General features: G+C 40.1%; 2 protein-coding genes across 5 annotated transcripts in view; one reads left to right on the top strand and one right to left on the bottom strand.

The window, feature by feature from the left end:
* The window catches only part of CP (ceruloplasmin), a 72,048-nt gene extending 62,842 nt beyond the window's left edge, over positions 1–9,206 (top strand). Inside the window, exon 19 of the mRNA XM_087818077.1 lies at positions 9,051–9,206. Within this exon, the coding sequence (XP_087674203.1) occupies positions 9,051–9,145 (95 nt within the window). The 3' untranslated portion in view covers positions 9,146–9,206. The remainder of the gene's footprint in view (positions 1–9,050) is intronic.
* HPS3 (HPS3 biogenesis of lysosomal organelles complex 2 subunit 1) overlaps positions 932–14,181 on the bottom strand; it is a 44,506-nt gene continuing 31,256 nt past the window's right edge. For 2 of the 4 annotated variants that reach the window (XM_087818074.1, XM_016221525.2), the window contains exons 12-17: positions 13,283–13,468; positions 12,752–12,940; positions 11,504–11,611; positions 7,411–7,617; positions 6,712–6,802; positions 932–1,749 (exon numbers count right to left, since the gene is read on the bottom strand). In XM_087818074.1, the coding sequence (XP_087674200.1) occupies positions 1,622–1,749; positions 6,712–6,802; positions 7,411–7,617; positions 11,504–11,611; positions 12,752–12,940; positions 13,283–13,468 (909 nt within the window). In that variant the 3' untranslated portion in view covers positions 932–1,621. Of the gene's footprint in view, positions 1,750–6,711; positions 6,807–7,410; positions 7,618–11,503; positions 11,612–12,751; positions 12,941–13,282; positions 13,469–14,181 lie in introns of those variants that run through there. The other 2 variants (XM_087818075.1, XM_087818076.1) reach the window with 2 other exon arrangements.

Below are 14,181 nucleotides of genomic sequence, written 5' to 3'. Positions count from 1 at the left end.
GAATCTATAATAATTAAGCAAAATAACCAATATTTAAAAATTAGAATACATTTAAAGCATCATGTACTAATTTTTTAATCCTATGATATATACTATTTTTAATAATGGTCTTAAAATTTCTTTTTCTATAGAGACCAAGTCTGGCTGAAAGAAATAAATTGGTGATAAGTGAAAAAAAACACACCAATTCACTATAATGTATGTGAAAGTGTTGAATAGAATGTTTCCTTTGGAATGGCTATAAGCATTAAAAGAAGACTGGAAACACACTTTTATGCATTTGTGGGGAAACTGTGTCACACTATTTCACACGAAAATATCAACAGACTATTACACATGGCTGATGCTAACACACTAGGTAATGTAACTGATTCACATAGACCATTCATGTCACTATCACTGGGGCTTTACAAGGCTGTATTCAAAAAAAAAGAAATCTATGACGAGATGTCCTGGATGGTCCTCAAAGGACCACTATTAAGATTCATTAAAATGTTTCCAACCTTTGGATTCCCCATCAATCCCTCTAATGTGCTGCTGACATCATTCCTATTGAACCAGTGGACACAGGGGTACAGGAAGTATAATTAAACATAACATATAATAAAGCAATAAATAAAATAAAAATTAAATTAAAAATAAAAATTAATATTTAAAATAAAATAAAAAGATTCCACATCTGATTTTATCAACCCTTGAAGAAATGGTCAAAAGGCTATGAATCTGGAATTGGAGAAAAGCAGAATTAAGAAACAATTATACAGATTAAATCCTGATAAACATTGTCATCAGGGGAAAAATTTCAAAATATAGTTGTGGAGATGGCTGGTGATTAGCACTTTGTCCAGCCTTAACTAAAGTCAAAGCACACTATCAATGAGCTGAACTTGGACTCAAAATTGTTTGATAAGAGTTAAAAAAGAAGACGCAATTGTGAATACAATGATATATTCCTTTATTGTCACATACACTCTAGCTAAAGAGCAAGAGTACAATCAACAAAAGTGGAAGTGAGGTTTGGCTGAAAAGCGTACATTCAGCAAATCAGGTAACAGCCAGTCAAGAAAGTTACTTTGTAAACTTCTACTTCATATGATTCAGAGATAACCACAGGGTGGGTTTTTAAAGTAACAAAATAATAAAGTTTGAAATCTTCCACTGTGAGAAAACATTAACATCTTTCACAAAGAAAATTGTTTTAAAAAGTGACCCAATAGAAAAAAACTGGAAAAATCAAGAAGATTACATTCTGGACCACATGGAGTGACATTCTTTCACACATACTTGCAAAATGGTTCTTTGTGTGCCTGGGATGAAAAAGATTGTCATGTCTCCAACAACAGTGAATTGATGTTCTCTGAAATAAAAGTCAGTCTCTATCTTTAAAAATACATGCCTTCTTTGAGGAAATTCTTATGCCTTGTAGCTTTTTTACATTCTGGACAATTTAGTGGATTCAGGAAATAAATTATGAAATACCATGGTAAAGTAAGCAAGCTGAAAGTATTTACAATATATGTACATATTCAATATGAAAATCCTTTATTTACATTTCTACTTGGAATTCAATTTTTAAAAATTCAGTCTCATACGCTATTGTGCTGACTTTCCAATGATACCTTCAAGTCAATGATTTTTTTCGACTGCAATAAAGAAGATATGGCAAGAAAAATGCTGCAGTGCCATCTTCTGGAAGGACATTCACGAAGTCCCTTAGTTCTAGTTCCACAGCAACAACTGACAGTGTTTCTGTTTGCAGGAAAGAATATCTGGATTAGAACTAAATGGCTTTATCCAAATCTCTTATCACTCAACCAATCAGAAGTTAGTTCAGGTAACAAAATATTATAACTAAGAAAAAACCCCCGCCAGGCTCTTAAGTCCACACAATACTTTATGGTTTTACAACTTCTTATTTATTCTTTCTAGAATCCTTTGAAGTTTATTTTATATTAGCCCCATGCAATCTGGATTTACTATTTCATTTGATTCAGAGAGATTATTACAATATTTTTCAATAAACTTATATTATCTTCTTAAGAAAAATACAACCATTAGAATACTATTTTTAATGGCAGAACTATACTGCAGCTAATTTATAAAGATTCTTTGCTAGGACAGGAAATACTATTAATTGTTGGGTAACATTTTCCTAAATCACTTCCTCTCTGAGATTTTCATGTTATTAATAAGCACAAAGCTGTTTTCACGACCGTTTACCTTTTTTTCAAACTGCAAAATAATGAACTCTTATGAACATTTTAAATATTAGGGAATTTAGCAAACATTTTTGTAGATAACTATGCAATTTTATGATTCTATTGCTTCTAGATGCATACATGCTGCCCTCTGCTGGGAAGAGGCGGGGTGACACTTAAGAACAATGTTCCCCAACAGACATACTCCAGGGCCACTCCCTGTGGGATCCTCACATGTCCACCACTTGCCCTATTTGCTGGGTGACTGAAGTAAACCTGCTCAGGTGTGTGTGCATCCATCCAAAGTTATCTGTCCAGTATTCAGCAACCTAACCACCCTTTACACAAAGGACTGACATGCCCTTGTTGCTAAAAGTTAATGAATGCAGCCGCAGTGATGTATGGGAAAGATCCCTCGCTCTGGAGTCAGACAGATTTGGGCAGGGATCTGACTCTTCCACCTAGTCCCTGGGTGACTTTAAGAACGTCACTTAACCTCCTGAGTCCTAGTTTCCTCATCTATAATATAGTGGTACCATCTGCTAGCTTCCAGAGGCCTTTGAGAATTAAAACGCAATGATGCACATCTAACAATAATAGAAACTAACTAGTTTGTAAAACCTATCTGAAAAATATGAATTACCAATGCTTTGCTATCAAACTAGTCTCTTTAGCCTAAATGTGGAGCCTATAAGTAGTATCCTACACATAAGAAACTGAGTTGGGGGCCAGTGCACAGTAGTTAAAGAGCCAACAAAAAAGTCTTGCCACTACCCAATTCTCTCCTGCCAACCAGTGAGGGGCTAACACAGGTTATAACTCCAAGAACAAGGTCAAAAGTACCTTAGAATACCTTAAATCCTCTAGCGTGCCTAGAAAATATTCATCAAATGCTGAAAACAGTTATTTCTGGCTGGTGGGACTTTTTTTTTTTTTTTAAATGTATCTTTATTGATTTCAGAGAGGGGACAGGAGAGGGAGAGAGAGAGACAGAAACATCAACGATGAGAGAGTTATTGATTGAGCCCGCAACCTGGGCACATGCGCTGACCGAGAGTCGAACCCCAGTCGCCTGGATCCTAGGTTGAAGCTCAACAGCTGAGCCACGCCTGGCCAGGCTGGTGGGACTTTAAATGGCTTTTTAAACTATAATTTACTACAGTATGAGAATTTGTAACAATAAGCACAGTTCAGAAAAACAGTAACAAATATTTCCTTGAAACAAGCCAATTACTAACCCCCGTTTCAATGGCTCTACATTAATGCAAAGGTTCTCAATCAGTATCATTTTCCCCCTAGGCAGCGAATATCTGGTAATGTCTGGAGACATTTTTGTTTGTTGTAACTGGGACAGTGCTATTGGTATTTAGTGGATAGAGGCCAGGGATGCTGCTCAACATCCTAAAATGTACAGAAGAACCACACACACACACCCACACCCACACCCCCCCCCCCCCAGTCCAAAATGTCAGCCGCACCAAGGGTGAGAAAGACCGTGTTAAGAGATACGAAATCCAAGCTCTAAGCATATAAATCCCTGAGCTCCATCTCCAATGTTACCATCTTGCAATTTTGCCTAACATTTTACTCTAGAATTACCCCTGAGACTCTCATTAGTCCAAGGATATTAAAAAATTGGCTTGTTTCAGGTCACTCAGTAAGTAGCCGACCTGGAACTCAGTTCCAGTTCTCCAGGCTCCGATCCTGGTCGCTTTTCAGTATAATACAGCTGAGGACAGAAAGACCTCCCTTGAAAACAGACCGGAAGTCATTCAGATTCTCCCCTTCGAACCACCAGTACAGATGCTAAGAGACAGACTGCTGGCAAGGGTGCAAAAGAAGAGTGGCTAAAACACTGTACCAGCTCTTGAGGTACGAGAGACTAACAAGGGGAAACACACAGCATGTAGTCCCATGAGCCACACACACACCTGTGCACAGACACAAATGTATTTTGAAGACACAGAAAAATGGAACATCTGGTGGAATGATTATGGGAAAGTTAGGGGTAGAGAGCTGGTGGATGTGGCTCAGAAAAGGGTGAAGAGAAGAAAACCGAGGTAGTAAGATCTTGGACATTTCTTGTAGCACTATTCCTTCTGCTATATCTCCTCCGGCAAGGGAAACAAAAGAAAAAACAAACAAATGGGACTACATCAAACTTAAAAGTTTTTGCACAGCAAAAGAAACCATCAACAAAATGAAAAGACAACCCACTGAATGGGAGAACGTATCTGCCAATAATACATCTGGTAAGAGGTTAATATCCAAAATTTATAAAGGACTTGTGAAATTCAGCTCCAGTCCTGGCCAGTGTGGCTCAGTCGATTGCAGCATCAGTCCATACACCAAAAGCTGGCAGGTTCGATTCTCAGTCAGGGCACATCCCCAGGTTGCAGGTTCGATACCTGGTTGGGGCACGTATGGGAGGCAACTGATAGATACTTCCCTCTCACATTTATGTTCCTCTCTCTCCCTCTCTCTCTCTCTTCCTCTCTCTAAAATCAATAAAAAACATATCTTAAGGTCAAATTAAAAGTAAATAAATAAATTTTAAAAAAAGCAAAACTCAACGCCCAAAAACCAATCCAATTTAAAAATGGGCAAAGGAGCAGAATAGGCTGTTCTCCAAAGAGGACATACAGATAACCAACAGACATATGAAAAAATGCTCACCGTCACTAATCATCAGAGAGATGCAAATTAAAAGCATGGTGAGATAACACCTCGCACCTGTCAGAATGGCTGCCATCAATAGCTCAACAAACGACAAATGCTGGCGAGGGCGTGGAGAAAGGGGACCCCTGGTGCACTGCTGGTGGGAATGCAGACTGGGGCAGCCACTGTGGAAAACAGTATGGAGGTTCCTCAAAAAATTAAAAATGGAGCTGTCTATGACCCAATGAATCCACTTTTGGGAATATATCCAAAGAAACCTGAAACACTCCTTAGATAGAATATATGCGCCCCTATGTCCACAGCAGCGTTATTTACAATAGCCAAGATCTGGAAGCAGCCCAAGTGCCCATCAGGAGATGAGTGGATAAAGAAGCTGTGGGACATTCACACAATAGCTGTAAAAAAGAATCTTACCCTTTGCAACAGTGTGGATGGACCGGGAGAGCATTATGCTAAGTGAAATAAACCAGTCAGAGAAAGACAAGGACCATAAGATTTCACTCAAATGTAGAATCTAATGAACAAAATAAACAAAATAGAAACAGACTCATGGATAACAGACTGACGGCTGTCAGAGGAGAGGGGGCTGGGGCTGAGTGAAAAAGGCGAAGTGATTAAGCAAAAAACAAATACAGCAAAACTCTAAAAACTTCACAGGCACAGACGACAGCGTGATGATTACCAGAGGGAAGGGGGGGAGGCGGAGAGGGTACAGGGGTGATAACCGGCAACGGGGGAGGAGGTCTGGCGTGGGGTGGTGAGCACAGTGTAATACAGAGACGATGTGTTATGCAACTGTAAGCCTAAAACCTGCATAATTTTATTAACCAGTGTCACCCCAATAAATTCAATAAAGAAACACACACATTAGAAATCAAGGATAAAGAGTGTTTGCATGAGGTGACGATGTGACTGAGGTGGGAAGACAAGGGCTACCTGCACTGGGAAGTGACCCACCAACTGTGATCAGTTCAGAATCCTGTGATAGTGTGATGCAGGTGGGCCGGGCAATCAAACACCCGACACTTCCCTCTTCTGAAACCTAAAACTCACTCAGGGAGATGGGCAGCCCAGGAAGTTGGTGTAAAGTCGCCTCCTCCCAATCATGAAGGAGATCTTCAGAAGAACACCTCCCAATGGCCACTGGCTCTGCCTAACACTTTAAAAACCAATGAGCTCTGCTGGAAAAGACAATTCCAACACTGTCAATGTCTGATATTTTATGCACACGGAAATCAATGCAGCTACACCCTCTGTCATCAGGCCAACAATTAACTAGTGATATTAACACACAAGAGGAGAGAACTTGATAACCATGTGTCTATCAAGATTTACAAGTGATTATTATGAAAATTCAAATAATAACTACCAATGCTGTCAAATACTTCATAATTTAGAAACACTCGACTTTTAAATCCTTGAGAACCTTGTCATTCCTCAATACTTGCTTACAATTTATGATTAATAATGATAATCATCTTCATTTCCTACATGAAGTAAATTAAGCATGGAGATCACTAATAAAAATGTAATTGTCTTAATGAAAATTCAAATCCTTAAAATCCTGAGGCTGAGTTTCTGTGACTTTGAACAGTTGTAAAGGGTTTGAAAATATTAACTGGAAAGCATCAGCTCTGTGGCTAGAAGAGATAAACACATGTCAAATGTGATGGGGGGTGTGAATGCTGAAAATCAGCTCTCCAGACCATTCTCAGGGCATCTTCATCTCACTTGAGAATCACATGAAAAGACCAGAGAAAGCAGGGCTTCAGCAAATTATAGAAACTACAGCTAAGATGCAATGAAATGTATATTCAAGCAAAAATGATTTTACCTTTTAATGACGACAGGTAAAGTTGATATTTCTCTCCACCAGATTTTATTCTCTGACAAAGTTCAGGCAGCAATTTTTTCCACCATAAAGTCTATCTTAGGAAAAAATGAATACATTTTAAGCCTGATGCATTTTAAGATTTCCAACAAGAAGATTGTGCAGGAAAATATTGGGCAAAAATATGTCATTTTGGTTAAGGCAGCAACTTTGTTACAACAGAAGTTTATCCGCAGCTGGTCTTCTGCTTAAACTACAACATAGAACTCAGATTTGTAGTTTGAAAATCTAACAGTGTGTATACTGTACGTATATACACGGCTGTTTTCATGCGGAAACAGGCATGTCCTGGGTCATCTCTGAGGTGGCAGGAAGGAAGGAAGAAAATGGACTGAAGTCTCAAACTCTGATTTAGAAACTATTTTCCCATTGTCATTATGTTCCCAAATCTTCAGGTAAATAGGCTCCTTCATCTTCAAATGAGTGATTTTTAGTGAAGATAACATGCCATCACTATATATTTTAATAGCCCCTAACAGCACTCGAAGCACTAAGCACGTTCCACGAATCTGCTTGTTTGACCCGCACAGTCCTGTGGGGCTGAACTGGCATAATTTGTCCCCATTTCGCAGATAAGGCAACAAGATTATCAAATCTGATTATCAGTGATCTAGCCTAGAAAATGTAATCCGAAAAGCATACCCGATTCTCTTCTTTCAGCTCATGATTAGCATACGGGATGACGGCCTCGGGACACCTCTCCAGCAGTGTGTCTATGCACTGCTCATACTCTCTCAGGCGCGTCCGGCACAGAACCTGGACACTGAGGCCAGCGACCGTGTCTTCTGAGAGGGGCTCCAAGAAGGGAACGATGGAAGCTATGTCAAATGAAGGACCACATATAAGAGACTATGAACAGAAAAGTGAAATGTTATGGAATGAGGCACCCCAAAGTCTAAAGCACAACATATACAGTACAATTTCTTTAAAAGACTATAAACCTCACATGCAAGAAAAAAAAAAAACGCAATTTTAGAGCACAGGCATCTGCTACTTACTAAGTTTAAGTAGAGTGAAGTGTTAAATAATATTTAAACCACCTCTAGTTTGAAGAATAACAATCTGTTTCAGAGAAAGCAATCATTTAAAAAATAAGACAATTTTATTTGCTTTGCATAGACTGCATTTTAAAACTAATGGGAATGTGCCCGGCCGGCATGACTCAGTGGTTGAGCGTCAACCTATGAGCAAGGACATTGCAGTCTGATTCCCCGACAGGGCACGGGCCCAGGCTGCGGGCTCGATCCCCAGTGAGGGGTGCGCAGGAGGGAGCCGTCAATGACTCCATCGTTGATGTTTCTCTCTCCCTCTCCCTTACTCTCTCTGAAATCAATAAAGACATATTAAAAAAAGATGTTTAAAAACAACAACTAATGAGAATGCTTCAGGATTCCATCCTAAGGAAATAATCAACACTGTGGTCAAAGATTTATGTCCAATGATGTTTAAGGATGTTTTATAATATTGAAAAACTAGGCTCAATCTAAGTGTTACACAAAAAGGGCTGAGTAAATGATGGTACGTTTGTATGATGGAATATTATATAGCCATCAACCTTGTTTTCAAAGGCCACTTAATGACAAAATGCTCATGATAAAATGAGTAAAAAAATCTCAATGTATAATTATAGTCAGAGCATGATCAGTCCTGTAAAATCTGCATAGGTACATACACACAGAAGCCCCTTTGGGGGAGCCCAGAGGTCAGCTCAGTGAATGGGAGGACAGAGCGCACCTGTTTTGTCTGTATTTTCCAAAGTTTCTCTAACAAACATGCACTACACATACAGCCAAAATAAAATTTAACATTTAAGAAAACGAACACAATTGATATTTTGTATCAACACCACTTGCCACAAGCTGAATATAAGAGAAGGTACTATTTCAGTACTCAGAACTGTAACCAGTATTTTACTTTTAAGCATTTAAACTATAAACCCAGTTGACCCTTGGCAATATGGATTTGAACTGCACAGGTCCACTTACATGCAGATTTTTTCAACTGACCTACACAGTTCACACCCGACTTGTTCAGGGGTCAGCTGTAGTTGGGAATCCATGTCTGCTGAGGGCCGCCGTAAATTATATGTGAATTTTCCACTGTGTGGGCAGCCGGTGCTCCCAACCCTGTGATGTTCAAGGGTCAACTGTACTGTTTTGTACGGGGGTTTTCAAGGTACTGCTTTTGATTCTACCACCAAAATCATCTGTTTTCCCCTTCTTCTGGATAAAGATGAGATGATCACACACTGATTTCTTCTTCTGGCATTCTTTTTGCTACAGCTTCTCAGGCTCACAGGAGGAATGTGAACTACCTATCTGCTGTCGGCATGATTATTTTATTCCAAATCTCTACCATGGAATGGCCAGGAGAATAAGGTTGGTCCCTTTCCTTCCTGCAAGTTTAACAATCTCCTTCACCTGAACACTTTCCTGACGGTAAGAGGGCAAACATGAAAGAAGGGGACAACATGCCACTCATTGATCTCCCAACATGAAAGAAAACACAGACTGTTTCTGTATTCAACTTCTGGTTAATCGAGACAATGGGCTGGGTAGGGTAACCTGAACCACGGTTAAAATGCAGCTAGTCAAAGCATGGCACAAAATGCATGACCCATGAACTTTTCCTTAGTTTTATCCATATCATCAAGGAGTTTAAATAAAACACACCTGATGACACATATACTACAGAATAAAAAAATGGTCCAAAGGTTACTGCTGCTCTTTAAAACTCAGTGCTGCCTGCCTCTTAGCGCACTGGCCTCTTCTCTGCCCCACACAAGCATCACTTACTCCCTTCCCTGATCCGGATCCCTCACTCTCAGCCGGCTCTGCAGGGGTGGAATCCAGACTTCTGGGGCTTCTCTACCTACACAATCAACTTCTCTAGGGCGAGGTGGCTGGCAAGGAGGTGGGGGAGGGGCCCATGACAATTCTGGCAAAGGGCAGGGCATTTACTAGTTACTGTGTCATTTCAGATAGCAACAATAATTTCTATATTGTTTTAAATCTAAGTTTTGCACAAATATGTAATATCACAGTGACTGAGGACAAGAGGCACATCAAATCTGTGGGGTGGTGGTGGGTGGGGGTAGAGGGGAGTCATACAATTTTGAAAAACCTGTCCTGGTGATCCTGAACCACCCCATTCCTCTAGGTGAGAACCATGTGAGATCTTCTTGCTTCTTGAGGGTTATTTTGCTCTTAATGACTAAGACTAATCGACCCACAATAATCTAGAAAGAGCTATAATACGGAGAGTGGTTTAGAGACGTTTAGACTGACTATATTTCTACCCATCAACAGCAAGACTCCCCCAGGAACTGCTCTTTTTAAATACTTTAAAGTGGATTTTTAAGAGGTTGCTAAATTATACTTTTTCAAGCAGTGATTACAAATATGTTTTGTAGCTTTATCAGGTGAGATTTTACTGCACTTGTGACAATTATGATTTTAAATAGGCAATTAGTACACACATTCTGGGAGAGCAAGGCCCTGCCTGCCTGGCCCAATACTGTGTACATTCAGAGCATAAGTTCACGGAGTATCTGGGGAATGAACAAGCCTGAGGTTCAGCAGCTCTATATCACAGGGATACTAAAGATGAGAACCAACAAGAATCTTCTTTGGTGATTTTTTAAGAATGTAAGTAACTCCGCTTCTGGAGACAACACAGACTGTCTAGAGGTCGTCTAAGCCATACTGTCTGTTGAGCTCCCTCTTGACCCGTCCCCAGTTTTGGTTTCCATAAGCAATAACCACACTTACACCTGTCCCAGGGTAAATCAGGGGTTGCAAACTCAAAAGCCTAAAGAGGCCAAACCTAAAGAGCTGAGTGTAAGGAAAATGGACACCACAGCTCCAGATCTGGACCAAGAAGGCACCCTGATAAGAACCGTGGCTGGCAAGACAGCGTGAGCACTGCCCTGGAAGGGGAGCCGCTAGCTGGCTCCAGCCCGCAGGTCTGAGGCCCTGGGGGCCCAGGGTTACCAGTTCTGCTGAATTTTTCAAGAGGAACTTGAAACTCAGAAGCCTTCATTTAAAATGTCAATTTTTATATGTTGGTAGATACATTGGGCAGACCAAACAAAACAGATTTGGGGCTTCCAACTGATCCTTGGACCACTGAACTGTATTAAACAAAACCACCTCCGCATGCAGCCCAGCCTGGTCCACCACGTCAAACGTAGATCTGTTTCTTGTTCCAGTCAAAACAGTCAGAATCCCTGCAGGATGATCCACATCCTCTGATCATACTTCTTATTTTATTTTAATATCCTTTCAGGAGCCAGGTAAACTGGCTCCTTTGACCTATTTCCTACAAAAGAGATAGTGGTGTCTGGATGGGGCTAGAGGCCTAAAATATATGAGTGAAGATGAAAAACAAAAAACAAACATGAATCACAGCAATAAAACACTGCTAAATATTCGCCACATTTGCATTTCACAAAGCGTTTCCAAGCACGTGCTGCAAAAGAGGCAAGAGAGTCATGTGACTTGGGTGCACACTGGGTCTTGGTAATGACACCAGCCTTGCTGTGAGCAGTTTCAGGCAGAGGCAGGAGAGCTTCTGAGCATCCCTAACTATGGACTTTGTCCCTCAAAATTATGTACTCTAGATTAACAGAACACCTGGGGTCTTACCAAATTTATATCCTACATTAGATTGTAACATGTAGATAAATAAATATCTAATAATGTGTAATAAATAAAAAAGAGGCATTTTTATTTACCTGTAATTTGGAGAGATCTTCTGTATAATTTTTGTCAGCTAAGCAATCAGATGATATTAGGACATTAACCCATGGATAAATTAAGCCATAATGACCACAGGCATTTATCTAAAATGTAAAAGAAATTAACATAAACAAAATACTACAATACAAGATGTTCTTCACCCATGCTAAATAGAGCAAGCAATCACTAATCCTCAGCGTGTCACAGAATTAAGTACACACCTTCCTGGGGATGGGAAGCGAAGTCTTAGAGTCAGTTCCCTTGGAAAAAGTTCTAGCCTTCCTACTTCCCACCAAATGGATCTGCATGAAATATTTCCTAATACTTTACATTTAAAAATATTCCAAGGAAGCCCTTTCTAGCAAAAAAAAAGCAATAACGCTTTTAAGCTAATTATACTAAAAAAACAACAGTTAACAGTAACACTGGAAATAATTTTTATCTCTACTCCTTTCCTTGGGAGACAAAATCTCTTCTATAAGTTCTCAAGATAACTTCCCTAAAAGCCCCCTTATTCAAGGAGTTGGTGTCTTTTCCAGTTCACTGAGGCATCCACTGAGAGGCAGTCTCTCAAAGGAGAGGGAGGGGAGGGGGCAAGATGGGTAAAAGCAGCGGTGAGGGCTGCCAGGCGGGTTACAGAACAGCCCGTGTGTGCAGCTGACAGGAAACGGGAGCCTCTCCCACAGCAGGTCCTCACACATAAGGGAGGTTAGCAGATGTCTCTTTTCTCGTGTTCTATTTCATGACCATCCCCTGAGGGAACACAGACACGTTCTGGGAAAGCCTGATCCCTCATGCTTTGGCTACTGAGATACCACTGCAAGGCAGTAACACAGAAGCAGCAGGGGAACTCTTTTGAATATAAAATATTTAAAATGTAGCCCGACCGGGCACGGCTCAGCATTTGAGCGTCGACCCAGGATCCAGGCGATTGGGGTTCGATTCCCGGTCAGGGCACATGCCTGGGTTGTGGGCTCGATCAATGACTCTCTCATCATTGATGTTTCTATCTCTCCCTCTCCCTCTCCTTTCCTCTCTCTGAAATCAATATATATTTAAAATATATATATATATATATATATATAAAATATTTATAATGTAGGCAACCTCACTCATGGGCAAGTTCTAAGGATATTTCTAACTCCTGCTTTAAAAAGATATCTGGTGATGTAACTTAGGTTTTATTCAAAATAAGAATGTATGTACATTATTGTAATGTGTGATGTATTACTCCATTATCTTACCAGATCCTTTGATGTGCGCAACGGTACTGTGTCAGGGGGCTGCCTCTTCGATAATCTCCAGATGTACTGTGATGTGAGCTTGAAAAAGAGTTCCTGCAGCAGCACATCTGGGAGACATGCTACCAGCTGGGCTTCCCAAAAGTCTACCAAGAGCTGAGGAATTGTATCTCCATCCTTCCCACAGAGCACCTTGAACACAGGGAAACAAGCCCCCGTGTCCCAGATCAGTACAGCATCCAGCAAGTTACAGCTCTGCACACACTCCATCATGTGGGCCATGCACTTAATAGTTCACCATTAGCATTAGCCCTGGCACAGCAAAGTCAGACATTTTAACAGGAAACAGATTTGAGCCTGCATGAATAAAATTTTTCTACATATACTCTTTTAATCTATATCTTTATAAACTGGTCATATCTACGTTTGTTTTTTTCAATAAACAAGTAAAAACTCGCTTCTCTTATTCTGCTCCCAGCCCCCACCAATTTTATCAGGACATCCAGAACAATGAACATTTGGAAACTGACAAACCTTAAAGAAGGAATCTGCTTCTTCAATCCCAATTTTGTTGTTCTTCTGCAAGCCCAGGACTGAAGCTACAAGCAACCCAGGCTGGGTCTCCTTCAAGTGAGCCGCAAGCCCAGTTGGAACAATCTGTCCCTTCTTCTGTTGAATCAACAGCCGAGGTTCGAGAATAAAGCCACACACCAACTTCATCTTGAGATAAAAAAGAAATTTAGGAACAAAACGTATACTCCACTCATCTTGGAAATACATGCTAGTACATTCAAGATTCATGGTTAAGCTATTAATAATTTACTTTAATCTCAATTTTTTCTTTAATATAAAGACAAGTTCTTGCTCTAAGAAGATCACTGTTAACTGTCTCCATAAAAGTTAACATCTAATTAAGGTCAAGATGCCCTATTTTTGGAGAGAGCTTTATATTTAGGTGTACTTGATTTAATAATACACCTTAAGCTTTTTCAGAATTGTGGAAAGAAAATTCATCTTTCTAGAATTCTGCTCTTCAAAGCAAAGGATACTTCGATGTTAACTCGCTCTTCTCATCATAACAAAATGTGCCATTTGCACAGCAATAAAGCACTCTGTTCTTGGTTTAGAAACCAAAGTCGTACTTTGGGTGTTTGCCCAGCTGGGCGGTAAAACAACAGTGTAGGACACTGGATCTGAAGCCAGACTGCATGCTTTAAATCCTGGCTCTACCACTCACCAGCAGGGTCATCTTGAACAAGTTATTTAACCTTTCTTTGGCTTAGTTCCCTCATCTGTAGAATAGATATAACAATAGCATCTACCTTATAGCACTGTTACAGGAATTAAATATGAGAACATATGCAAGGGGCTTAGAATAAGCCTGGGACATAGTAAGTGCTTAATTAATGTTACCTTTTAATTTCCCCCCCTCA

This window comes from Miniopterus natalensis, chromosome 6, assembly GCF_054644295.1.
Source record: "Miniopterus natalensis isolate mMinNat1 chromosome 6, mMinNat1.hap1, whole genome shotgun sequence".
Lineage (NCBI taxonomy): Eukaryota > Metazoa > Chordata > Mammalia > Chiroptera > Miniopteridae > Miniopterus > Miniopterus natalensis.
This window is presented reverse-complemented; position numbering and strand designations above follow the sequence as displayed.